This window comes from Monopterus albus, unplaced genomic scaffold (assembly GCF_001952655.1).
Source record: "Monopterus albus unplaced genomic scaffold, M_albus_1.0 scaffold307.1, whole genome shotgun sequence".
Classification (NCBI taxonomy): domain Eukaryota; kingdom Metazoa; phylum Chordata; class Actinopteri; order Synbranchiformes; family Synbranchidae; genus Monopterus; species Monopterus albus.
In genome coordinates this window covers 345,098-370,756 of record NW_018128187.1, presented here as the reverse complement: position 1 = coordinate 370,756, position 25,659 = coordinate 345,098, and the positions used below count along the sequence as shown (strand labels likewise).

General features: G+C 41.1%; 2 protein-coding genes across 2 annotated transcripts in view; both read right to left on the bottom strand.

Annotated features, from left to right (window-relative positions):
* The window catches only part of itsn2a (intersectin 2a), a 31,696-nt gene extending 10,529 nt beyond the window's left edge, over positions 1–21,167 (bottom strand). Inside the window, 20 exon segments of the mRNA XM_020623689.1 lie at positions 147–316; positions 1,640–2,213; positions 2,404–2,543; positions 3,093–3,173; positions 4,359–4,498; positions 4,585–4,672; positions 4,781–4,921; positions 5,000–5,149; positions 5,223–5,485; positions 5,565–5,671; positions 5,753–5,890; positions 6,292–6,355; positions 6,841–6,983; positions 8,613–8,706; positions 9,770–9,985; positions 10,318–10,493; positions 10,891–10,954; positions 11,052–11,144; positions 16,416–16,487; positions 21,030–21,167. Of these exon segments, the coding sequence (XP_020479345.1) occupies positions 147–316; positions 1,640–2,213; positions 2,404–2,543; positions 3,093–3,173; positions 4,359–4,498; positions 4,585–4,672; positions 4,781–4,921; positions 5,000–5,149; positions 5,223–5,485; positions 5,565–5,671; positions 5,753–5,890; positions 6,292–6,355; positions 6,841–6,983; positions 8,613–8,706; positions 9,770–9,985; positions 10,318–10,493; positions 10,891–10,954; positions 11,052–11,144; positions 16,416–16,422 (2,849 nt within the window). The 5' untranslated portion in view covers positions 16,423–16,487; positions 21,030–21,167.
* Positions 21,168–22,093: 926 nt separating this feature from the next.
* LOC109973849 (uncharacterized) lies at positions 22,094–25,653 on the bottom strand. Its single transcript, XM_020623687.1, has 2 exons — positions 24,450–25,653; positions 22,094–24,311 (listed from the first exon to the last, which is right to left on the bottom strand). Exons 1-2 carry the CDS (start codon positions 25,624–25,626, stop codon positions 22,825–22,827), a joined length of 2,664 nt encoding a protein of 887 aa, XP_020479343.1. The 5' UTR covers positions 25,627–25,653; the 3' UTR covers positions 22,094–22,824.
* Between the last annotated feature and the right edge of the window lie 6 nt (positions 25,654–25,659).

The following is a 25,659-nucleotide window of genomic DNA, read 5'->3' as shown; positions in this document are numbered from 1 at the left end:
ACCTAACCGTACTGTGGCCCAAATTATAATGCATGAGGTGGCTGTTACAGTCAGCAAAAAGGCTCAGAGCTGTATGCTATCTTTAGAGCAGCGGCACTGAAATATCACAGAAAATGTCTCATCTTGTTCCTCTTATTTTATGTTACCCTGTGTTAAGTGGTGTTAGAGGAAAGGACGGTTTTCCTGGTGAACAATGGGAAGTCTCAGTAGTGGAGGGAATAGGACATTTCTCTGCATAACTCTGGGGGAACCAGCCCCTGTTTCCACGATAACTCCCACACAACCAGCCAGGCTCACCAACGGCCTGCTCATCCACCTGCATCATGGAAAACAGAGTTTAATAAGGTGAGGATGATAAACATGTTGTGTCCCTACTGCAGTCATCTTATGGACCAATCAGGAACAATTACTGTTATATTGCGATCATTTCCAATTAGTGCAAACATATCACAACAGTCCAGTGGGATGTAAACAGTTCACTGTGCATGTATTTGACACAAACTACTACTGTGATCAGTGCACACTTATATATTGCAGTTTATCCGACCACTATTTCACTATAATATTACTTGACAAGGACATTTCTTTCTTTTCACTTTACCCTGTCTGTCGTAGGCATGATGTATTTTTTGTAGGCCAAGGTGGAAGTTAGCATCACCCTGGTTTCCAAGAAAGCCAATGGGATTTTTCTATGAAGTTCTAGATTATTGCCGAAAATAAGCTCTGTGACAAACAAGAGTTTACAAGTTTTGTTCAGCAAGATAATCTTCACAAGTAAACACCACTTTTATAATTTTGGAACAACAAATACAATCACCAAAAGCAAAAAGCTACTGCTAGGCTAGAAACAAATTACACCACAGTCCCATGACTTCAATGTCACCACCATGGCTTCCAACTTGTTAACTGATTTAGCACGCTTTCCTCTTCTGAAAGATCCTTTTCTCTTAGCGTGACCTGATCTAGCTAGTGATCGTGGCTGTGTCAGTCAGTTAGAATAGTTTGTAAGTGTGCGAGTTTAAACATAACGAGGCTGTAAAGGTGGACTGGTGAGTCTTCATGTTTGGTGCGATGACACTTAATATCTCAGACAACCTCTCTAGTCTCATTTAATCCCTTGTTAGCAACTGCCTTTTTAAGACATGTAAAAGGACTAAATAAACACAAGTGGGGTGATCTTCATGTAACACGTCAGCCTCTAAATTTGACCCAGTTACCAGCTACTCAGCTTTAAAGTATATTTAGAAGCCGTGCCATCAATACAGGGGAAGAAAAATTAAGAGAATGGTTTGAAGCAATCAATCAATCAATCAATCAATCAATCCATTAACTGCAAAACTGAAAATCAGGTCTGCAGTAAACATGCTATATACCTGACAGAAATAACTAGCCAATGAAGTAAAGTTCCTATAAATTTAAACTAGAAATGCATATGAGTAATTCTACTTTATAAACAGTTGGAGTATTAAAACAAATATGACATTTTCTCAGAAAGTAAAACGGCAAATATTAAGCACATGAATGTGACTTTATCAAAAACAACATTTAGGAAGATGAAAAGCTACTTTCACAGTTTTGTTAGAATGTGAGTGTGTACAGATGTGAGTTTGTGTGTGTTTAGGGCGAGTGTGTCTCGTACCTCTATGAAACAGTCTGCGTCTATGCTCAGCTCATCTGAATTGCGGGCAACAAACGAGTACAGAGCTCTGTAGGTACTCAGCTTGGATGATTGCTGCTCTCCTCTTTCCTGCTCTTCTTTCCTCTTCCTCTCCTCCTCCTTTTTTCGTTCCTTTTCTTCTTCCTCCTCCCTCTTCCTCTTCTCCTTCTCCTCCTCCTCCTCTCTCCTTCTTCTCTCCTCTTCCTGTGCTTTCTCCTGAGCTGCCCGGAGACGTGCCTGTGCCTCCCTCTCCTTCTCCTTCTCCTCCTCTCTCCTTCTTCTCTCCTCTTCCTGTGCTTTCTCCTGAGCTGCCCGGAGACGTGCCTGTGCCTCCCTCTCCTTCTCCTTCTCCTCCTCTCTCCTTCTTCTCTCCTCTTCCTGTGCTTTCTCCTGAGCTGCCCGGAGACGTGCCTGTGCCTCCCTCTCCTCCTCCTCCCTCTGTCTAGCCTTCTGCTCCTCCAGGAGCCTCCTCTGCCGGGCCTCCTCTTCTTCCTTCTCCCTCTTCTCCCATTCCCTCCGCTCCAAGTCTCTTCTCTCTTGCTCTAGCTTTGCCTGTCTATGAGGATCAATGTTAATTTTTATTGGCTTCTTAGTGTTCACATATGGACCCATAAACACAGATGAAACACACATTTTAACAGTAATGAAAGTCAAAAATCTCGAGATTCAAGTAATAGGTCACTGGGAATAATCCGCTATATGCACCGAAATCAGGCAGATTAAGTTACATGTTCCCTCAGACATACCTTGCTGCCTCTTCTTCCTCTCTCCTCCTCCTTTCTTTTTCTTCCTCCTTCCGTCTCTGCAGCTCCCTCACTTTCTCCTCTTTGACTCGGTACAGGTCGTCCAGCACAGCCTGCTGTCTCACCTGCTTCTCCCGCAGCTCCTGGTGTAGTCAGTCATATCCATTACATCAGACAGAAATACAGACACAGCATCAGCTAGCTGTTAATGAAATTTGCACTTATTAATTAGAAATTGTTCATAAACATTAAAATAATGTAAAAAAAAAATAAAAATACTAAGCCCACAAACCAGCCCAGACTGGAAAGGTGCAGATATGTTTAATAAATGTTTAAGCTTAGATATTTGTTCCCCTTTCTAAACTGTGCAGGTTAAACATTCTGCATGTGTGTTTTACCCTCAGGGTGCATCCTGTTTACAGAGAAAACACAACGCTAGAACAAATTCCATGGAGAGGAACGACAACAAAAAAGGAAGGCATGGTACCAAAGCAGAGCTCCATTTAATAATGAGTGAAAAGACTAAAAAGCAAGGATGAGAGAACAAATCGAATCATCACGAGATGAAAAGGAAAATAAGATGGTGTCTCAAGGGAGAACAAGATGTTGAGATAAATAACAACATGAGGAGGGCTGGTGAAAAAGATTACACAGTGAGAGGTGAAGAGGAAGACACAGAGAGGAAGGATAACCTTGATAAGAAGGAAGAGCTGGCTGAGGCAGGCCAGCAAAGACAGGAGGCCCCGCAGGACACAGTCATCCATATCCCCAAGCTACGAAAGAAACACAGTGATGATAGAGAGGGAAAAGGAGGTGGACAAGGGGCGAGAATAAAATATAATAAAGTGTGATAAAGATAGGAAAACATATGTGAATTGTAAGGAGGATAACAGAGGAAAAGGGGAATGCAAGGAAAAGTACAGAGAAGAAGAATGCAAAGGAATAAGAAAGATGTCCAGGTAGTGAGGAGCCAAGGAAAAAGACAAAAGAGAGAAAGGCAGGGGGTTAAATGCTTTAAACAGCAGTTAAGAAATAAAAAAGCATTTGAGCAGAGCAAAAGAAAAAGAGAAGACTTTTTGATGCTGCAATGTTTAGTATCAGATTGACGATGGATTGTGAGAGGGCATAACATCGTTCTTCACAGGTACTGAATCACCTGTCAGTGAATGGGAACACCTGACTCTGTACGTGTGCAACGGCGGTTAAGTAATGAGATTTTCTTTGCCTGAAGGTTGAAACAATTGAGTTACTGTGACCAGTTAAACATAACTTCACAGCAGCATTTTAAGTGTGAAACCCCCAGTTTTTGTTCAATTCCAATAATGCCTGTGCTGAAGGAAAGAAAAAATTGCAATTGCAGTACTGGTAGTATCCATCATTAAGTAATATTACTTTATTTATTGCTGCATGTTTGTACTATTACATCAGAGTGATCTATTTGGACTAAAGGCAGTGAGTAGATTGGTAAAATATTGTATGCCTGTGACGTCACACTGACAATTCGCATGTTGACATTTGGCATGTGTTTTACGCCAGATGCCCTTCCTGACGCAACCCTGACTTGAACCCAGGCCACAGCGGTGAGAGCGCTGCGCCCTAACCACTAGTCTATCAATAATAAACATGAAAAATCACTGATATATCATCTTTTAAAGAGGGCTATTCAGTTATATTCTGCCCCTTCACAATATTCTAAATCTTTATTTTCTGCTTCCAATAAGTGACCAAGACATTGGAAAGCAGTGAACCTAAATTCTTAACTCCACAAAGCACACCCTGAAAATTGATTGGTGACATCATGGAGTCCTGTGGTCGGAACTACAATACCCTGGAGAAGCCTTTTCTGGCTTGTCCTGTGGCAATTTGTGTCATGAATTCAAATAGTCTAAACTCCTTTTAGGCCTAAAAGGTCATTGTATGTTGAATGTGTCCTGAATTGATCTGTACTAATCACTGACCTTAAGCTCCTTGTTGTACTGCTCCATCTGAGCCAACTTGTCCGTCGTTTCCCTTTCCAGAGCATCAAGCTGGTCCTTCAGCCTCCGGCAGTTCACGCCTTTCTCCGTCACGCTCCCAGTCAGAGAGGTCAACGTCACAGCTACAAAGCAACGGCCAAACATCAGACTCATGTGAGAGAAGTCAGTGCGTGTCCCTGTGTTGTGCAAGCGGGCATTTGTCACTCACTGGAAAGTTTGTTGAGGCTGATGTTTCGCAGCTTCTCAGCTAATCTCTGTTGTTCTGGGACCAGCTGGGAGAGCTTCCTCTGCCAGTCCTGTGGAAAACAAACACATATTAACAGAGAATCTAAATACAGTCAGGAGAATTATTTAAATGTAAAGGTTTGACAGATCACAAGTGAAACAAGGACATCTTCTCTAACTTCAAACTGAAGCTGCAGCGTGGCTATTTCTGCGATGCGAGCATCCCTCTTCTGATTGACGAGGTCCACCTCTGCCTTCTGAATTCGTTTCTTGCTCTGGGCGTCACGGAGACGGTCTGAGATCTGCTTGTGCTTGTTGCCCTGGGAGAGCAGATGATGCCTTTATTAACATTAGAGTGTTGTACGTAGGCACATGTGTGAATGTTAGTGTAGTCTCACCACAGCCTCCAACTCCAACTCTAGACTCTTCTTTTTGGCCCTGAGTTGAGAGATCTCTTCCTGCTCCCCCTCTCTCCTCCTGCCCAGCTCCTTTTTCTTCACTCGCTCCCACTCCTCTCTCCGCTGCCGCTCCATCTCCTGCTTTGCTGCCTAACAGGAGGAAGAAAGGGGGTTACCCAACATTCATCCAAATGCCTAGTGCCTCACATGTCCTTCCACTCACCTCCTTCCTCTCCAGCTCCTTGAGCCTCTCCTCTTCTTGCTGTCTCTCCATCTCTCTCTGCCTCTCCAACTGCCTTTCCTCCTCCAGCCTCCTCCTGTTCTCCTGTTCCCTGGCTTCCCTCTCCCTTTTTTCCTGAGCCTCCCTCTCCTCCCTCTCTCTCCTCTCCCTCTCCTTTCTCTGCTCCTCCTCCAGAGCCAGTCGCCGCTTCTCAAGCTCTGCGCTGCCTCTCGCAAAGTTCTCCTTCAGCTTGTCCTCAAGGGACACTGAAAAAAGAAGGAAGAGGTACAAATACTACTATATAACCAACATGACAAAACATACATGTTGAAGAACATGCCATACCACTGCTTTTGGTCTTTTGTGCAGGCTCCATATCTGTTGTGTCTGTTAAACAGGGTGTTACTTGAGGTCCCATTCCATTAACAAGCTCACTGGACTTGACTGTCCCTCTGAAAAAAGAAAAAGAAATGTGTGTGATTGTATTTACTTTATGAAGCCAGTAAATGTGTCAATCTGTGTGTATGTGTTACCTGAGAGAGGGAGGTACCAAGTCTTGAGGCAGTGTTAGAGGTAGCGGGCGACCAGTTTTAGCCATGTCCACCAGGTGCATGGCCAGAATGAACTCATCAGCTCGCAGCTGACCATCCTTATCTACATCTGCAAGGGTCCTGTGTACAAATAACACAAAGCAATAGCATTAGATTTTAGTCACCTGAAAGCAATGGAACCAGTTGTAAACATGTTTTGGTCTTCACCAGCTCTTGAGACAAAGGTTCACCGGCTCATTACTATAACTTTGTCTGCCCTTTGGCACTGAGCAGGCAGTGTACAATGAAGCTGAGAGCAGGTGCCTGCTGTGGCTGGAAGTAAGGCTGGTGTGCAGAGACTGAAAACAGTAAGGCTGCAGGAAAAAACAATGAGCTGAAAGACACTAAAATGCTCAGGAAAGAGCTGAGGCAAAATGCACAGAGTGGTGGTGATCATCTATGGGTTATCAAATGGCCACATCATAAGTAATCAAAAGGCTACTGTTACCGGTTGGGTAAACACACAGACATCTTACACTCACCAGATGGTAGCTAGTTGAGTATGGGTCAGGTTTGATGCCATCAGTGCATTTCTAACCTGGGGTCCTGAAGAGTAAAAATAACAGAAGTAACACCAGAGTCAATGCTCACACCAGCTGATGTGGATGTGTTTGTGTGTCTGCCTGCCAAGTTCTGTCAAGTGGAGTTAAGAGCAGTCACAAGAGTACATGAGTACAGTATGAGCAGCCAAGCAGTGCTAAGAAGCTTGTTTATTTAGGTTGGAGGGTGTGTGTGTGTGTGTGTGTGTGTGTACATGTCTTTCTATGGTTGTGTGGACAAATTTTAGTTGGGTGTCATTGTTGTGAGGACCTTTTTAATGGTCCTCACAACTTTAAAGGAATGTCTGAGGGTTTCAACCTGGTTTTAGGATTCAGGTTAGAATTAGGTTTAGGTTCAAGTCAGGGTGAGGGTTGGGTGTTAGGCATTTAGTTGTGATGGTTAGGGTCTATGTGATTACGTCAGTGAGTGTTTTTACAACTGTCAAAAGACAAACATATATGTGTATGAAAGTGGGTGTGTGTGAGATGCACCTGACAAGTAGCCACTCATGAGCTTGTCTAGTGTGTTGAACTGCTGACGGTACTTGAGTCTGGAGGCCTGTGGAACGGCCCAGTCACTTGCACCTGTCTTTGGGGAGTTACTGGCCAATGACGTGGTGGAGGAAGAATTTGAACTAAAAACAGAGAACAGAGAGGAGAGGCATATCAATATGCTGGGATATCACCTAAAGGGGAATTACACAATACATTGTTCCCTTTCTCCCTTGTATTCAAACCTTGACTTAAAACCACTTGCTCCGAGACTCCCCGGTGTTATGTCTCAGCTCTTAATTAGCTGTTGAGGTAGCTGGTGCAAATAACCACATAGACAATGACTCTCTGAAACAAGTCCAGTATGTCTATATTATAAACAATGCATCTGGAAGAATAACAAAAGAATAGGTTGGGTCACTGATGTTCATTTAAGAAGAATGTATTTTTTCAGTCTTTACAGCTGGGTAGAATAATCCTCTAAATAAAAGAAGAGGTTTCAGGGTGGGAGATGGCGAGTGGGATCTTCCCTTATCTCTGTGTGTATGCATGTGAGTGTGGTTAAAGTGCTCCAGTAAAATTCCCCCATATTAAAACTTTCTATGTGCCTGGAAACAAAAACAGGCAGGAACAATGTGCCTAGCAGCATATTAGAGGGTGTAATAGTGATCTGGTTGGTTGCTGGATCAACCTGTATTTACTTTCCGGCGCTCCGGTACCCTCATTGATGCTTGCCTTACCACCTACACCTGAGGTCAGGAGGTTTTGTATGAACCACCTAGTCACTCAAAACAATGAAATCAGATAGGACTCCTTTCAAACACCATGAGAAGAGTTAGGATATTAGATACTACTGTTGTGTTTTTTTTCCAGGGAACCTGGCTGTCCCTGAAACAACACAAAACCTCTTCTATGTTTACTCCTCATTACAGTATGTCCCACCAGTGTAACTATTCAAGGTAGAGATCAAGTGTAAAAGAAATGAACATTTCACTGGATGGAAAACTACAAGCCTTTCCAGTTGCTATCACATATTTCCACTTCCCTTTAAGATAGAAGCTAAAATTCACTGGCTGTGACATTTTTAAAGTGATAAAACCCACTGGACAAATAATTTAAATGCATCACTTAAAATACAAACTCTCTTTAGAATGATACTAGCAGCTCTGTGAGCTGTAATACATTTAAGATAAACGCTAACATTAGCATGCTAACACCTTCACAATAAATAGTAACATGCTAATATTTTGGAGGTAGTAGGTGTCTATCATGTTTACTGTGTTACTTTGTTATCATTCTAACTTTAGCTAGTATTACACACAAATAGAAATGTTAGTTTTTTTGGGACATTTCATTCCTGTTCTCCTCTAATGTTTGTGACTAAACAAGCCCACTTCCTACTGCTGCCAGCTAAAACATTGGATTTCAAAATGCCCTTCCTGCTTTCCCTGTTATCGGTTTCATCTCTGCCTGCATCCTGAACCCTATAGCCTGCAAAAATCTCTGTACAGGGTTGGCTTGCCTGTGTGCGTCTTGTGTTTTTAACCAGCTTTTCCACAGAAATCACTGCATAATAAATTGTACATTTTTAAAAATACTACAACTTACATGGAAATGACATAATTAGTTCTAAATGTATGTTTCAACTACACTCTAATGTGCTGACAGAGGACGTAGTTTCTCAGAATGGCTAAAGATTAATTCTAAAATGTGAACCTTTAGGGGAGTTGACACTGTTATTTTATGCAATATGCATTTACTCTGGATGTCACCTGCTGGATCCAAGGTCCAGGAGAGAGTTTGCCTTTGACATGCCGGTGGATGGAGAGAAACCCAAGGGGGATGAGAAACCAGAGACAGGGAGTGCTGAGAAACAATTGGAGGCAGTCAGTTAACAATTTATAGTTAATACTTTTGTCATTTTGACAAATTCAAGGCAAAAGGAGAAAAAATGTGTGATTGCTTTTGTGCATACATGTTATGTATACAATTAATCTCTGGCATAGTGGAAACATGCAAAGTACAGTTGCCCTTGACTGTGTGTACATCTAATCTTATCTCCTCACACTTCACAGTTGCAGCACATAGAGCTCCAGCAGCAAGGTTATTGACATCTGGTTAAAACAAAGTGATGACAGTGTGAATACCAAATAATAGAGAGATTTCACACTTGCTCTCATTAGATTGCTCATTTCACAGCCAAAAGTTATACACAGACAGCAAAGGGACAAGTGGAGGAGGTGAGAGATGAAGAGGAATTGACAAATAAAAAATAATTGAGTGTGTATATATTACATATGCACACCTATAACTAACATCACTTACAATTTTAGCAACTGCAAAAAACTGTGGTGGCTCATCTCCTGGGTGATAAAAACCATTTCTTACTGCAACGTGCACACATACTGTATATTCGGATACTTCTGTATTCAGTGCAATGCATAAGACCTCAGGGGGTAGATAATGTGCAGCCCTTTAATGTTGAATTTGTAATCCACGCTACTTTACTGCACCACTAATGCTCGGGACCTGAATATCTGACCCAGATACACTAAATATTACATAAGTAAAACCTAAGAAATACTTTAGCTAGTAAAGTTTTTAGTAATGTGCAATTATTGCTCAGAATAATCTGTCAAAAATAAGTTGTCAAACATGAAAAGGAACAATTTTAGCGGGCCAAAATATAATACATTTAATGGCAAGTAAATCTGTTTCATTTATATGTATACATTTGTGTGTTCAGTTAAGAAAGAATTAGCCTATGATGCTAACATAACAGACATTATTTAGTTATTTATTTTCAGAATCAGCTTTATTTTGCTGCTACTAACAAAATATTTCAGTATTATTTTAGTTTTGTTTTTTTTCTCTCGCACCACCAGGGGTAGGGGTCAGCAATTCAGAATGGTTCTCCTTCAGAACCAACCTGCACTGTTTGGAATAAGCGGTGGGGTGAGCAGGTTGCCGTTGGGGAGTCCAAAGTTTCCCAGGGAGGTGATGAGGGGCAGAGTCTTTGGCATCGGCACCAAGGGTTGCACAGAGGGCATGAGGGGGTTAGCCAGGATGGGTGTTAGGATGGGCATGGTTGACATAGCTGACATGGATGACAGACCAACTGACAGGTTTGGCAAAGAACCCATTCCTAAAAGGAGGAAACACACAAGTGAACAAGGCGAGTTAAAGAGACTAGGACTTTCATTTTGTAGAAGGAAAACCCGGCAATGACTTTAACTGACCTAAGTTAAAAGTGTTATGTCAGTCATAATCTTGCTACCTATTATTCTTTGAAAACTACCTTCAATTTGTGAAAGCAATCATTTTAAATGCCACATAATTATCCCATTTTGAAATGAAAGTCTTCAAACGTATCAGTTCTTTTTCCTTTCCCACTGATATTTGAGAGTATGCTGCATGGAACAGAGGGTTTGTTTTTAAGTCTAATGTGGTTTTAATCTTTTCAAGGAGAAATTTTACCAAAACGTGCTGATGAAGGGATGGCTGAAGCAGAACCAGAGACAGGAGCCTGCTTCATGATAATTGGCAAGGCGGAGGGTAAATTTTGCCCCTGAAGCTTGAGCTTAATGAGCTTCATAGCGATGGAAAACTCCAGTCTGTCCATCTTTCCATCTTTGTCCATGTCAGCGAGGTTCCTACAGGATGAGAGAGAGAAAGAGCTGAGGTATTAACATGATTCATTTGTAGCAAAGCATGCATTCCTAGTACTTGTTTTTCCTTCACTTACACAATAAGGAAGCCCAGACTGACACAAGGGACAAAGCTCTGGTGGGACTGAATTCCAGTAGTTTTGTTCACACAAACACACTGTCTGTTCTAATTACAGTACATACACATACACTTTCTTACACACAGATTACTAGGTGGGGCAGGCTGTGAAGGAAGTGAGTGCTCAACAGGAAGCTTAAAGCACATTCAGAGGACCAAACAAACCCCGACAAAAAACAAAGGGTGGACCTACTGACCCATTGGCTCTGGCTGTATATTTTGCATAATTTAGGACAAAGACTCACTAAGTTAGTTGGTACTTACCAGATCTCAGCCAGTACAGAAGCAGGAAGGCCAGACTGGAGGAAGAATTTCCTGGCTTGTTCTCCTGCAGGTCGTCAAAAAAAAAAATCACTGGGGTTCAAATGGCTTACTGGTGACACTAACGTCAAGTATTAAGTCTGTTTGTTTTGACAACAGCCTACCTGAGACATAGCCAAGGACAGGAATGAGGGTGTCAAACTGTTTGTCGTGTTTTCCCCTCTCCTCTGGGGTGATAGCCCATACACTGGCTCCACCTGGACAAGACCAATAGACAATCTTGACTCTTGAAGTGCTTTAAAGTCAATTAAAAGGAATATTGGAATACAAGGTAACAAGAAGAGTATGAGCCACAGGAGGCCCTCACTAGTTAAGAAGCATGCCATATAACTGCAATGTCTTGGTTAAGGTTTCAGCCAGGGAATCATTTAATTATTTTATTTTACCGTAGTTATGCCTCTTAATGCAACAGTTAGTAAAAAAAAAAAAAGATAGGACAGTGGGATTTTTATAGATATATATATATACAAAAATAAAACATAGTAAAACTGAAAGGCTTCCTCATCTTGAGATCATCAATGTCTGCACAAAACCAACTAATAACTAAAACCACTACAAATCTCCTACACATCAGATGCAACATTGCAAACACACATCTACCACAGAGCCACTGCAATACTGTGATAATACAAAATGTAAGCAGATGTTGGGGGCACCTCTAAAAAAAAAAAAAAAGCTAAATGTTCCAGGATTATCCTAATACTACCTGCATCTTATGGCCCCAAACTTTTCAAGGCTAAACAAAAATGCTGAAATGCTGAATTCACTATACAGTGTCTTTCTTTACCTCATTATCCACCCACAGCCCTTCAGAAATCTGAATAATTCCATTCCAAATGAGATCCCCCCCTCAGACAAAACCATCCTTAACCAACCCCTGACAATGATTAATGTATAAAAATGTCCAGTCAGCTTTTTCAACTTCGCTTCATCCGTGCATATCTCAAGGTAAGTTCAGGGTTGGCCATGAATTAAATATGAAGTGTGAGAGGGTGAAGCTCAATTTCATAAGGCATCTTTAATAAAGTGGGATGAAAGACTATCATTGGAGCTGATAATCAGTTAATCAAATCATAACATCATCATGGCATACTCAAGCTTTTTCCTTCATTGTCTTTCCATAACTTCAAACCTGTGAAGCCATTTTTATGAAGAACGGACTGTTAGAACATTATGCGCAGATGAATCTGTCCATGTGGTAGCAACCAAATGACAGAGATGCAGATAAGGTGACAAAGATAAGAGTGGAGACAGAGAAGGCTGCACAAATTCAAACTAGAATAGCTGAGTAATGAGTATATAAACTATAACAGAGGGGTGGAGATAAGAAACAAACAGTACTGCAGCTGTAACATTACAGACGGAATTCAAATGGGGAAAACGGAACAAACTTTGTCTGTCAGGTCCTAACAAGCTCATCTTGCTGTTTGACAGCAGCAGATGGGCCTCCCTGATGCCGGTGCCTGTTACCATAGTGATCACAGTGGTGGAAACCTCAAAACTTGTCAACACAGATTTTTGTCATAGCAGTAAGTTTAGAACAAAAACAACATGTTGAGTTTATTGAAATTTTGTCCTTCGAATGATTAAACTCCTAATTAAAATCATCATTGGTTAAGCTGCTTGCTATAAACATGATTAAGCAAAACAATTCAACAGTACACATACTAAATAATGGCTTATGTAGAAACTGTGGAAAATTACAATATTTTGTTTGCTGAATATGATAGCTGTAATATTATTTATTGGAAAAACATGATTCTTTGGGCTGTTATGGGTGTGCGTCTGGTATCCAGCTGTAATTTATTCACAAGCTTCAGGAAATACCACTCTGCCCATGATAGAACTTCCTCCCCCAGTGCTAACCAAAACAACCCACTGGCTCTTTTTGCCCCCCGACAGACATATTAAACATACATTTCTGAGGAATGACTTGAGCAACAGCACTGAATGTACCCAGAAGATGAGGCAGAAGCAGCTATAGAATTAAAGTGAAGGTGAATAAAATACTATACTACTACTATGTTCTATATGAGGAGATCACAACCAATCTGCCAGCTATTTGCTCGGACCTGAGAAATATTTGTCAGCAAACACTGTAGACTTGATATGATTTCAATATCTACACGCAGTCTACCCTACACAACCACCTGCAACACCTGTTCAGGTATATGCTTTTTCCCTGACAGAGCCAATGTTAGCAGCTTGCAGCACCCGACCTACTTTTGGCAGACTCAGCAAAACGCAGCCACAAAAAGAGAAAAGTAATTAATCTGATGTGAGTATTCGTCACACTGTCTCGGCTTTGACAGACCTCATTTTGAAGTTATTGTAAGTAAGAAAGGGAGGCAATATTTAGCACAGCACCACCGGGACATGGAGCTAACATGACCACATCCACAGGCCTGTCAGTTTATTCAGTGTGTGTATCAGCTATGGCTGAACACTGTGTAGATAAGTGGGACCGTGCAAAGCGTCTTATAAAGCACTGGCAGAATCCATAGGGGTCTTCTGTGGCTTGACAGTTGTGTTGGAAATTTATAGCATCTCAAGGTGAGACCAGATAAAAGGTTGGCAAATTTCTGAATTTGTAGAAAATATTGTGAATGCTAATTATAATGTGGCTACAGAATTTCAAAATGTTTATTAAGTTGACTTTTAGTTATATGACTGGAAACTGGTCTAAGAACTTCAGGCGGCAGGTGAACCACACTTCACCTCCTCAGCAGCTGCGACACAAGTTTCTGCCTTGTGGGGTTTTATTTCCCTTTTGTCAGCCTGTGTGCTGTTGTCTAGGTGCTGGGAGACAACGCATTGGTCTGCTGGGGGGAACCATGTCACTGCTTTCATAACCAACTGCTCAAAGAATTAAGGGAAGACTTAAAACAGACTTTGGATCTTGCTGAATTAATTATTCAAGTTGAAAACTTTTACTAATGTAAGACAGAAAGAAAGTCACTTTCGGCTTTTCCCCGTTGAGGGGTAGCAACAGCGAACTGTCACACTGACAACTCGCGTGTTTTACGCCGGATGCCCTTCCCGACACAACCCTGATTCGAACCCGGGGCGCAGTGGCGAGAATGCTGTGCCTTAACCACTAGCCTACCAGGGACAGCCATGTACAATGTATAATTTGTTCAGAACAAAATGACATAACAATGGTTAATGGAAACCAAAATCATCAACCTATGGAGGGCTGTATTCAAAATCACACAATCAAAGTGAAAAATTGAAATCACAGGTTCATCCAAGTTGCGTGAATTTCATCACGGCAACTCATGATGTGACTCAGAAGTGTGTATGGCCTCCGTGTGCCTTGGGAACGTGAGGGCCAGTCAATGCCATCAATGCCCTGGTCATCCAGAAACTGCCTACACACCGTGGCCACATGAGGCCATGTAATATTTTGCACCAGGAGGAACCCAGAGCCCCATGCACCAGTGTACGGTCTGGCATTTGCTCTGAGGATTTCATCCTGGCACCTAGCAGCAGTCAGGGTACCGCTGGCTATGACATGGAGGTCTGTGCAGCACTTCAAGGATATGCCTCCCCCAGACCATCACTGACCCACCACCAAACCGGTCATGCTCGATGGTGCTATAGACAGCATAATATTCACCACGGTGTCTCCAGACTCTTTCATGCCTGTCACATGTGCTCAGTGTGAACCTGCTCTCATCTGTGAAGAGAACAGGGTGCTAATGGTGAACCTGCAATCCTGGAGTTCTCTGGCGAATGCCAATCAAGAAACACGGTACTGGGCCTTGAACAGATCGTATTAGAGGATGTTGGCCCCTCATGCCACGTTCATGGAGTCTGTTTCTGACAGTCTGGTCAGAAACATGCACACCAGTAGCCTGCTAGAGATCATTTTGTAGGACTTTTGCAGTGGTCCCCCCGTTCCTCTTTGCAGGAGCAGATACTGGTCCTGCTGCTAGGTTGTTGCCCTTCTACAGCCCTCTCCAGCTCTCCTGGTCTAATGGCCGGTCTCCTGGTATCTCCTCCATGCTCCCAAGACTGTGCTGGGAGACACAGCAAACCTTCTTGCAACTGCACGTATGGCTGTGCCATCTTGGAGTAACTGGACTACCTGTGCAACTTGACTGGGCTGCAGGTGCTGCCTCATGCAACCAGTAGTGACCAGGACACTAGTAAAACCAAAACTTGAGAAAACTCAGTCAGGATGAATAAGGGGAGAGCATTTGTCTGTGGCCATCACATGCAAAACCATTCCCTTTTTGGGGGCTGTCTTGTTTTTGCCTCTCCACTCCACCTGTTGTCACTTTCCTTTGCACCAAAGCAGGTGAAACTGAATCACAATCACTTGTGCTTTCTAAATGGACAGATTGATATCCCTTAGGTTTAACTGACTCAGTGTTATAGTGTGATGCTCAAGTGTTCCCTTAATTTTTTAACAATTTATTTACATATCATACATGTCACCTGAGGAAGACAAGATGATGTTTCAGATTGCTACAGTGGAGCAATACATTTAAGCCTACACAAACACGCACTCCTCTCCTTCTCTACGAGTGTTGCACCTGTCCACCTGTTTTGGAAGTTCACAGACTAATAATTTTAAGATTGCCTCACTGCAGATTCACTGTGTTAATGAGAGTGCAATAATGCAAAGAGCTCGGCCTCCCATACTGGGTGTTTCCATGGAGAAACACATCTCTTTGTGCTTCTGATTGCTTTCGTACTGCATCCATCAGCTAGATAGGATTAAAGCAGAGAGTGTAGTCATGGGGTTTGGCACTTTGTCACACTGCAGAATTAGCCATGTGGACAGGATGCATGTGACAAACACAAACATTTTCTCTGAAGCAATTCCCACAGAGACCCTTAGGAAGTGGCAACTACTGTTCTATGATTAGAGGCTGGAGACCAGAGGATTAACACACACATATACACACCAGCGAGCGATTCTGTCCATGCATGTACCAAGGACAAAAGAAACGCATCACCTTCAAGACTGAGAAACCTACAATCACCAAAATAGCTCATGATTTGCATAAAATTAATTAAAAGTCATCTGATATTCCCTCAAACAGACTACGCCGGAGGGGTTTTTGTACCATACAGCTTTTCTTCTTTCTTGAAAAACGTCACACAAGATCAAAGATTCAGTCTAGTTCTGGTCTGATCCTTCACCCCAACGCAAGATCAATATCCTATTAACACCATCTCAATATTCTCAGGTCTCGTCTTCACAACAACCCACAGCTTACAGTTAGGGCATGCCATCCCACACACAACACAAAAGGAGTCCAAACATTAAAACGTGACACTGAAACACTTGGTGCTCAACGGTCAGCTCTCTCACCCTGTTTCAGCTCATTGAACTATTCCATTCAAGCTGATTTTCAACCCTGTCCACTTTTCCTAATGTGCATATCTGCCCCTCTCAGACAAACGCATTAGGAGGACACACACACACACACAAGACCAAAACAATGTGTTCTTACCATTCATGGCTGCAGGTGGAGAGCACGGGCAGAGAGGGAAGTCCTCCACTCAGCCGGCTAGCTCTCAGACATCTGCAGAGAAAGAGCGAGGGAGAGGGAGCAAGAGAGAGAGAGAGAGATGTAAGTGTGATTGTGTGTTACGGAGCAGCAGGTATACAGTAAGTGAGGAACAGGAGCGTGCATGTGGGAATAAGGAAGACGAGCATAAAACAAAACTAAACATCATATCTTAGTGAACAATGCAAGAAAGGTACGGCGAAGGGCTAACATGGTGAGGGATGATAAAGTGAGGAAGGAACAGAGGAGGGGAAATAAAGAGAGAGGAGGGAGACAAGATCAGAGAGAGAGGAGAGGATGAGGAGCAGAGATCAAGACAATGCCAACAGGGAGAAGTAGGTAAGAGGAAGGCAAACGGTTGACAGAAACAGGGGAGGGAGAAATGACAGTGGTTTGGGAACAGGACAGCATTTGCTCTCAGATCAGATCTTAGTGTCTTTATTTACATTGGCAATTTTTCTGTGATGTCATTTTAGGAATATTTCTTTTATTATGGATGTAAATGTTTGTCTTGTCAGGTTTATAATATCTGTTACAACTCTGTCCTGTGGGGAGAAAAGAAACTATTTCATCCAGGACTGACAGACATTAACCACGAGTAGAGGCAATTCACTGTCAGTTTCACTGTCTGCATGGAGATTGCTGAAGAAATGCTATTAATATAGAAAATGACCAGCCTTGTCATTTAAACTGCAAAATGAGCCCTATATGCATCATTTTTAACTAGCATAAAATCCTCTCAGGCTGGGGTTTTATGTGTAGTCTATTATTTCCCAATCTCGGAATTTTGCTTTCTATTAATCCTCTTCCTTTGCGTTGCTGTTGTTGCTTAATTGTTTTTCAGTTCACTTGCTCTGGCAACATAATCCCCATATTCCTAATCACTGGTGCTTGCTATATCTACAAACTGAAAATGTAGGCTTAATCATAAATGTAATCCAGCTTGCTTCCTACTCTCAGGCGGCTCCTGTTCCTATTCATCTACTTTCTCATTCCATTATTTAAGCAGTTCTTTCAGAATTATTAGTCCTATCTCTTTATCTCATCTTGTTTCATCTATAGAATCTACAAGCCCGCAGCGTACAAGCAAGGTTTCTCCTCAGCTGTGATTCCTATCAGGTCTGTAAAATCTCTTCTGTGCTTTTGCCAAATCATTCTCAGTCTCTTTCTCTTCTCCACTCCATTGTCCACTCAAACCTCCCCTATTTCTTATTCATCCCTCATTTGAACACTGCACCCCCTACTTATATGACTCCCACCCAATTTCTTTTATCCCTTCCTCTCCCTCTTCTCTGGTTACACTAGAGCTCCATCATTGGCCTTCCTGTTTTTGTTTCAATTCCTGGAGGGGAGACCATGGTTGTTGTAGTATAAATCATTCTCTGCACATGCCGGCACTGCCAATTACTTAAGAGCAATGAAGCACTAACTAAGGAGTGTGTCTGTGCATGCACTCGCTATTGCATGTGTGGAAGCTCACCAACTACATGAGGAATAAGCCACACACAAACAAGCAAACAATACTGGGATTCTAAATCCAAAACCATAAATCCTTCTAGGAAAAAACAAAAAAAAAAAAAAAAAAAAAAAAAAAGAGGAAGGAAGCAGCTGCACAAACAAAATCTTGTAAATAATTAGCATCAGATTGGATTATAGAAGCTATATTCAACCCAAGTTCTTTGTAGCTACTTTCAAACAAACTAGAATTTGTGATTATGCTAATGCTAACTGAGGGTGTAACAATGCATCGCGGAATAATATATACTGTGATTTGAAAATGTGACAATATGCATTGTGAATCTAAAACATGGATCACGGTGTTGTCAAGTCTCCCAGGAAATTTATTTCTGTTAACAAGAGAGGGCAATAGACCAAATCTATTTTCTGGTCCTGTCCCTGAGGTTCACCAGAGTTAGCTACACCTTAAGTATTGTGTATTGAACCGAATCATAAGCCGGTTGTATCGGTACACCCCGACTGAGCTGTACTTATTACCATGTTTATGTTACATGTATCAGTCTTCTCAGTTCACGTCATTAACAGCATTATATTAAGGATCAGGTCACATTTGTTGACTTTTTAAAAAAATCTATTTAACTTGTCAATCTATGCGGATTCTGAGCTATGCGGATGTACATGTGTGTATATACACTCTATGTGTGCCGCTAAACTCCTTAAGCAAATACTTTGCATGAAATTTTTTAGCAAACTCTTATCAGCCTTCACACACAGTACTATACCCTCAGGTGTGTGTGGTGTCAAATACAAGATCTCCTGTTGGCTTTGTTAGAGAGTGTTCTCTGTTCAAACAGGACACATCCTGGATAAAAACAACATTGAAGGATAAGAGAACACCCTCAACATCAACACTGACTATACCTTCACAGGCTCACAACAACACATTTCACTCAATTGCTTATGATTCCTCAACAGCTTGGGATGGTTTAATTTGTTTAAGTTGCTAACAGCGTTCACAATAAAGCTGAAAAACCACCTCTTATGTGGGCCGGTATTGCAGTGGCTCAGAAAAAACAAAGTACCTGAGACATTCTTCCCCCTCCAGACTTGATGGTGTATTCATGTTTCAGAACTGCTACATGTAGTAGCACTTTGTCATTTGATTTGGGGAACAGTGCAAGTTGCGTTAAGGACCAGTGGTTTGCTGGCCCACTGCACTGAGGGACAAAATTAATCACAGAACCTTTGAGTCTGCCCTGCATGCTGATCGACACCTGTGCACACCGCTCTGGACCAGTCAATTGTGTGTATCAGTGAGCTGGCCTGTGTGCATGAGTGTGTCTGACATACACTTCTCACACAGAGGGGACCCTGTTCTAGCAGACACAGCTCAGGAAGCTTTCCTGGGCCTGAAGAAGAAAGAAGCCTGTGTGTATGCCCTGTGTGTGTGTGTGTCGGTTCATATTTTCTTCTTATTCAAGAGCAGAGAAATGCACAAAGACATCCACACACCTTCCTCCGTTGTGCTGCAGGTGAAAATCAGGGACACTTCCCCCAGAAAGAATCATTCTTAATTTCTGCTTTGTGGGTCAGCTTGAACAATGATACACCAAACCCTTTTTCACTTCCTTTACGCTACTGAGCCCCACTAGATATAACCCCAGCTCAGCACCATGTCCTCCCTCCTATGTACCCTGGCACAGGAATTTTACTTTGGTCATAAAGAATAATGCCAAATTGTCAAAAAAGCATTCACATTCATGGTACACTGACTGCCACATGAAAATACACCTTGTGTGTCCTCTATAAAATAATTTGTGGCTATGTGCATGTTTGAATTATGCAATGCTTTTTTTCTTGGCAGGTGGATAAACAACAGACCCTGCTGGGAGAAGGCCAGATGTCAAAGGAAGTGCAGGTTAGATGGACTTTGCCACTTCAGTAAAGAAAGCCTCCTCATTTTGTTTTCACTGAGAGCAGCAGAGCACACACACACACACACACACACACACACACAGAGAGACAGACTATCATAAATTGCAGATCTCTATAATTACTCTATACTGTGGTGAATGTACACAAGCATATAGAAAACTGCTAAACCTGCACCTGTTGTCTCATACAAGACAATCTAAATATCTTTTAACAACTTTCCATATCAAACACCTTAATATTGGCAACAGTGGGATAAAAACACACCTGACAGGTTTCAAAGAAGAGGCCATGTTTGAGCTATATTTTCCATAGATAGAGATCTACATTTAAGTAATATTATTAGATTAAATAACAAAAATTATAGATATAATAGTCCCACACCATGTGAAACAATATTACAAACTACATTAAGGTCGCTGTGTGCTGGGTTGAGTAAGATAGGTCCAGAAATTAAATAAACTTAAACTAAACATGGCCAAATCAACAAGCCTTTGTAGATTGGTCATATCATTAAACTGACATTTCTGGACAGTGAACATTTAGTTGGCACTCCATTTTTTACAGTAAACATCTTTTCTGTAAACAGTAAATTTACATTGGAGAAAAAAAAGCCTCTCTGTAGTCCTAGTTTCTGGCATAAAACGCTAAACTGCCTATTTATAGCAGGTTAAGATAGGCTTGCAACGGCTATAAAAATCAAAATGTGTTAATTTACACATTTCCTTCATCATTCACACCACGTTTGACACTTGACACTACCAGTGTATTAGACCAGCTCTTGCTTTGGTTGCTTATAATAGACTTCTCTATACACGTCGGCTAGATGCATTTAGACGTATTAAAACATACAAGGTGTAAACATCCTATCTTTCAGTCATATGGGGTGTTTTTCATCTATAACGCACACAATAGGCTATCACTTTGGTTTAGTGGCAGGTTTCAGAAACCCGTATATTTTAGGGTGTGCAAAAAGTATCCGATCTCCAGCAGCTGATGAAACCAGTGTTAACACTGCCTCGCCTTTATAATTAAGAATTTAATAGAGCAGGACATCCCGCTTAGCTTCCGAGAATAGGTAAAACGGGGTCAACGGCGACCTTGCCAAGACTATTTTACTTTTTTTTTCTGTCTTCTCGAGTATTAGGATGATTTCTTGTTATTTACCTGTTGCGGTAGAACAACGATCCGACATCCAGAATGGCAACCTTGCTGCTGAAGAGGGAGGAACCGAGCCAGCAGCCGGGCGGGTGTGGACTGGAAATGGGCGTCTCAACTGAAGTCAAACCGAACAGAATTACTCACAGGACTTCCGGGAAAAGCCTTCAAAATAAAACCAATCAACGTTGACAATAGTGCGACATTTAGGTTGTAGGCTATATTTGTTAAAAATTGTCAAATTTGAGGGTGACAGCACGGTGTAGTGTTAGATATGTTACGTTTAAGGTTTGAGTAGGTCCCCAGGAAATGATGTCAGACTACAATGTCAAAGAAAGCTCATTATGGTCAGATTTGAATTGATCTATGTAAAACCCTGCCATACAGGGTGTCACATCACCTAGGCCATTTCCACGTACAACTTGACCCTAGGTTGTGTGTGGATGTCTTGAACTGATGTTTGTTGGGACAGGCCATTACTGAAATGCACATGTACAGTAAGGCTACATTAGTTTTAATCAGTCATTGTGAGGATTAAACATATAAATGTGCTGTCTTTGCATCTTTCCATTTTTTCTGATCATCGATATACGATTTCTTCTGCTATTCCGTTAACTACAGTTAATCACATTTGCCTAGTTTATGACGATGGTGGCCCCATCCAGAATAGGACAGCCACTGGTCTGGAGCACCTCCAAGAGCCCAATTCCAGTATTACATCAACAAGTTAACTATCAACATAAAACTGACCACGATACCCTCATTATCTGAATGATAATTTGATGTAAGAGAGCTTGTATCAATATAAAACATCAGTGAGGATTTATCTTTATGTCACTGAGCAAATAAACCAAATTACAGGTTTATTCTCCATTCTGCAGTATGAATGTTAGACTTTCAACAATTTGGATGAACATGACCATTTAGTAGATTAAATATGTGGTCATCATAATCACTTTCAAATTTTCAAAGCTATTTAAAAAAATCTGTAATACTGTATTTAGATTACTAACAAATGAATATTAACCTTTTAAAATATTTGAGCAAAATAAAGAGGAAAGCAAGATGCTTTCAAAAGTTTATATAACATGCAGAAGAGAGCAAGAAACAGTAGCCCATTAAGTTCCAGGTCATTTTCCGTTCTGAAGTGTATTGTATATTTACATTGTGCACATTATTTCAAGCACTGAAATGCTCATTGTTACCTACATCACATTAGAAAAATGACAATACTTGCTTTGAATTTACAAGATCTTTTCATTGTCAGTAACACTTGTTACTTAAAAAAATAAAATAAAATCAACATAACAAATACATGACTATGGATAAGATCACAAAAGGCACCAATGAAAAAAGGAACAAATCACTGAACCTTTAAAAGCAAACCAGAATCGTTCATAAAATATAGTACTCTGACACAAAATAATCATCATCAAAATGAAGTTCTGTGCCACGAGATCCAAATACAAATCCCTATGAACTTATTACAAATAACAGTTCCAACATCTAAACATAGAAGAAAAACTGAATTAAGCTTCAGCTATTTTCAACATTGCCAGACAAACCTTTACAGTTAGCTTTGAAACCATATAGAAATTCCATACCTCCATTTTCTGAGTCAGTTTAACAATCATCTTAAGAAACAAAGCATGTGTTCTTGTAGCTTTGAATTGTCTTAAGAATTACATAAAAAAAAGTTTTCACAACAAAGAACTGCCATTGAAGCTAGAACACCTGTCTCTTATGAGAACCACTGATTAAGATCCTGGTAGATGCCTGCTTCACTTTCTGTCTTCAAAATAGTTTAATAAGTGTATGACTCATCTGGAACATATTCTTGCTCTTCTTTGATTTGTGCCCCTTCAGTGTTCCAAGATACAGTTATCATGGAGAATTCCTGTGATCCTGCTGTTTCAGCTGGGACTACATGCTCGACACGTTCTGCATCCAGTTCTGTTGGCATGCTACTCCAGGTGTGTGGACATACAGTATCATATCCGACAGATGCTTGTGGTTCTGCCAGAATATAATAATGGCCATCCCTAGTTTCTGATTCTCTTTTTAAATTGTTTTCAGAGGTTTGACATGTGGTCATATGTCCAAGGGGTCCAGCAGGTTCACCTGGGACTAAATACTCGACATGCTTAATGTTTGTCTCCAGTTTGGCATTTTCACAGTGTGGATGAAATTTTTCCTCATAGTCCAGTTCTGGTTCCATATTACCATAATAAGGATTGTATTCCTCTTTCATGGTCTGTATTTTTGTCTCTGGTTTGGCATTTTCACAGTGTGGATAATATTTTTCCTCATAGTCCAGTTCTGGTTCCATATTACAGTAATAAGGATTGTATTCCTCTTTCATAGTCTGTATTTTTGTCTCTGGTTTGGCATTTTCACAGTGTGGATAATATTTTTCCTCATAGTCCAGTTCTGGTTCCATATTACCATAATAAGGATTGTATTCCTCTTTCATAGTCTGTATTTTTGTCTCTGGTTTGGCATTTTCACAGTGTGGATAATATTTTTCCTCATAGTCCAGTTCTGGTTCCATATTACCATAATAAGGATTGTATTCCTCTTTCATAGTTTGTATTTTTCCCTGAAGATTGTAATGACCATCCTGTTCTATTAGGAACCCATGTTCCTTGTCATCACCCCAAGGTTCGCTTTTAATGACTGGTCGTGCAAATTGACTTTCATTTGTTGTCTTGACTGGTTCTTCCAGGAAAGACTGGGATCTTTCCTTATTTTGACTCTTTGGTACTACCCTCTTCTGGATAAGCAACGTAGATAATAGATGGATGGATGGGCTCTTTGGTACTAATCCTTCTGCTGACTTGAGTTTAAACACAAACGGTAGTTCGAAAACCTCATCTGCTTTGTGTAGATATTTCCGGTAGTGTTTGGCCATGTCTTTGACTTTGCTTGCAATTTCTAAAGCAAATTCCCTGTGTCTGTCATGTTGTGAGCTAAGATCAAAGTTATAGTCAAGAATGTCATACAATGTGCCTGGAAAATATGGTGTTAATGGCTTAGTTGAAAATGTATATATCTCCATCATAACAGCTCTAGTCAACAGTTTCAAGTCCAACTTTTCTTTGTCTCTGGATTTGCATGTCACATCTAGGTCCAAACCTATCTCCTCACAAAGAGGAAATGAATTCTTTTTCTTTTTCTTTGGTTTTACAGCACTCACCTTATTACTTGGCAATGAGGTGCTTTCCTTCTTTGTTTGGAGTGCTAACTGTCTTTGTTTGGCTGATCCCTTCCTTTCACTTTTCTGCATGGCAGATATCTTTTTGAGTTTACTTGCCATTTCCTTCCTTTCACTTTTCTTATTACTTGGCAATGAGGTGCTTTCCTTCTTTGTTTGGAGTGCTAACTGTCTTTGTCTGGCTGTTCCCTTCCTTTCACTTTTCTGCATGGCAGTTATCTTTTTTAGTTTACTTGCCGTTTCCTTCCTTTCACTTCTCTGCATGGCAGATATCTTTTTGAGTTTATTTGCATCTCCAGGATTTTTGTGAGAACATGGCTGAACTACAAAAACTTCATCAAACCAGCTGGGCTCTTGATGTCGTGGATTCACAACTCTCATGAACAGTTCACTTGTGTTCACATTGTCCTGGCTCTGCATGCCCAAGCTGAAGTTGTGTTCAACTACATCATTAATGATCTTCAATTTTCTTCCACATACTATCTTAGCAAGACAAAACAATTCTTTTATAATCCCACGTGTCAGAAACTCTGTGCCGAGTTTCTCTTTTGGTTGGTTTTTGTCCACACTTAGACTTAAACCTATTTTCTTGCAGCGACGGCAACGGTTCATTATTTTTTTCTCTGTTGCTAGAGAGGTAGAAGTTGGATCAGTTGCAGGCTTCTGAGCTGTGCAGTTTGCTTCAGCAGAGACTGTGTCAGACTTGGCATGTGGATGAGTGTGAAGCACATGAACAGGATCAGACTCGTCCATACAAAGCTTAGAGTTTCTAACTCGATAACATTTGGGGCAATATTTACTTTTGGGGTAAGTAGATTCTTCTATGCATCCTAAGTCAGGGAGTTCAAAAGGCAGGTTCAACAGCCTGTCTTTTCTTTTGCTTGCTGCATGTTTGCATTTTTTGAAAATCTGGAATGCAAAGACACTACGACACAGCTCATTTTTCAAATTGAGTTCAAAATTGTACTCCAGTATGTCTGTGATGAATTCCTTTTGGGCTGACTGCAGTGCTGTGGCAAAAGTGTCAAGTTCAACCATGATGCCATTGGTCAGTAATTTTGGATCAAGATTTTGCTTTACTCCAGATCCTACATTGAAATCAATGCCTGCCTTCTTGCATCTGGAATAAGAATAAAGTGGGCAATCTTCTCCGTGAGGCACTGAAAGGATATGTTGAACTTGATTAGCCCGCAATTTCCAAAGAAATAAATTGAGCTCATCTTCTGGTTGACTGTCAGTAGAACTTCCTACAGTTTGGTCTACGATTGGAGCCTGGTAAGAACTAGTACTACATGCCTCCACACTTGAGTTGATCTGGCAATCCTGTACCCCCGGTACTGACACACTGTGCTTTAGGTTCCTGGGACAAATTGAGAGACTGTTTTGGTACATTATTACAGGAATTTGCTCAATAATGTTTCCGGC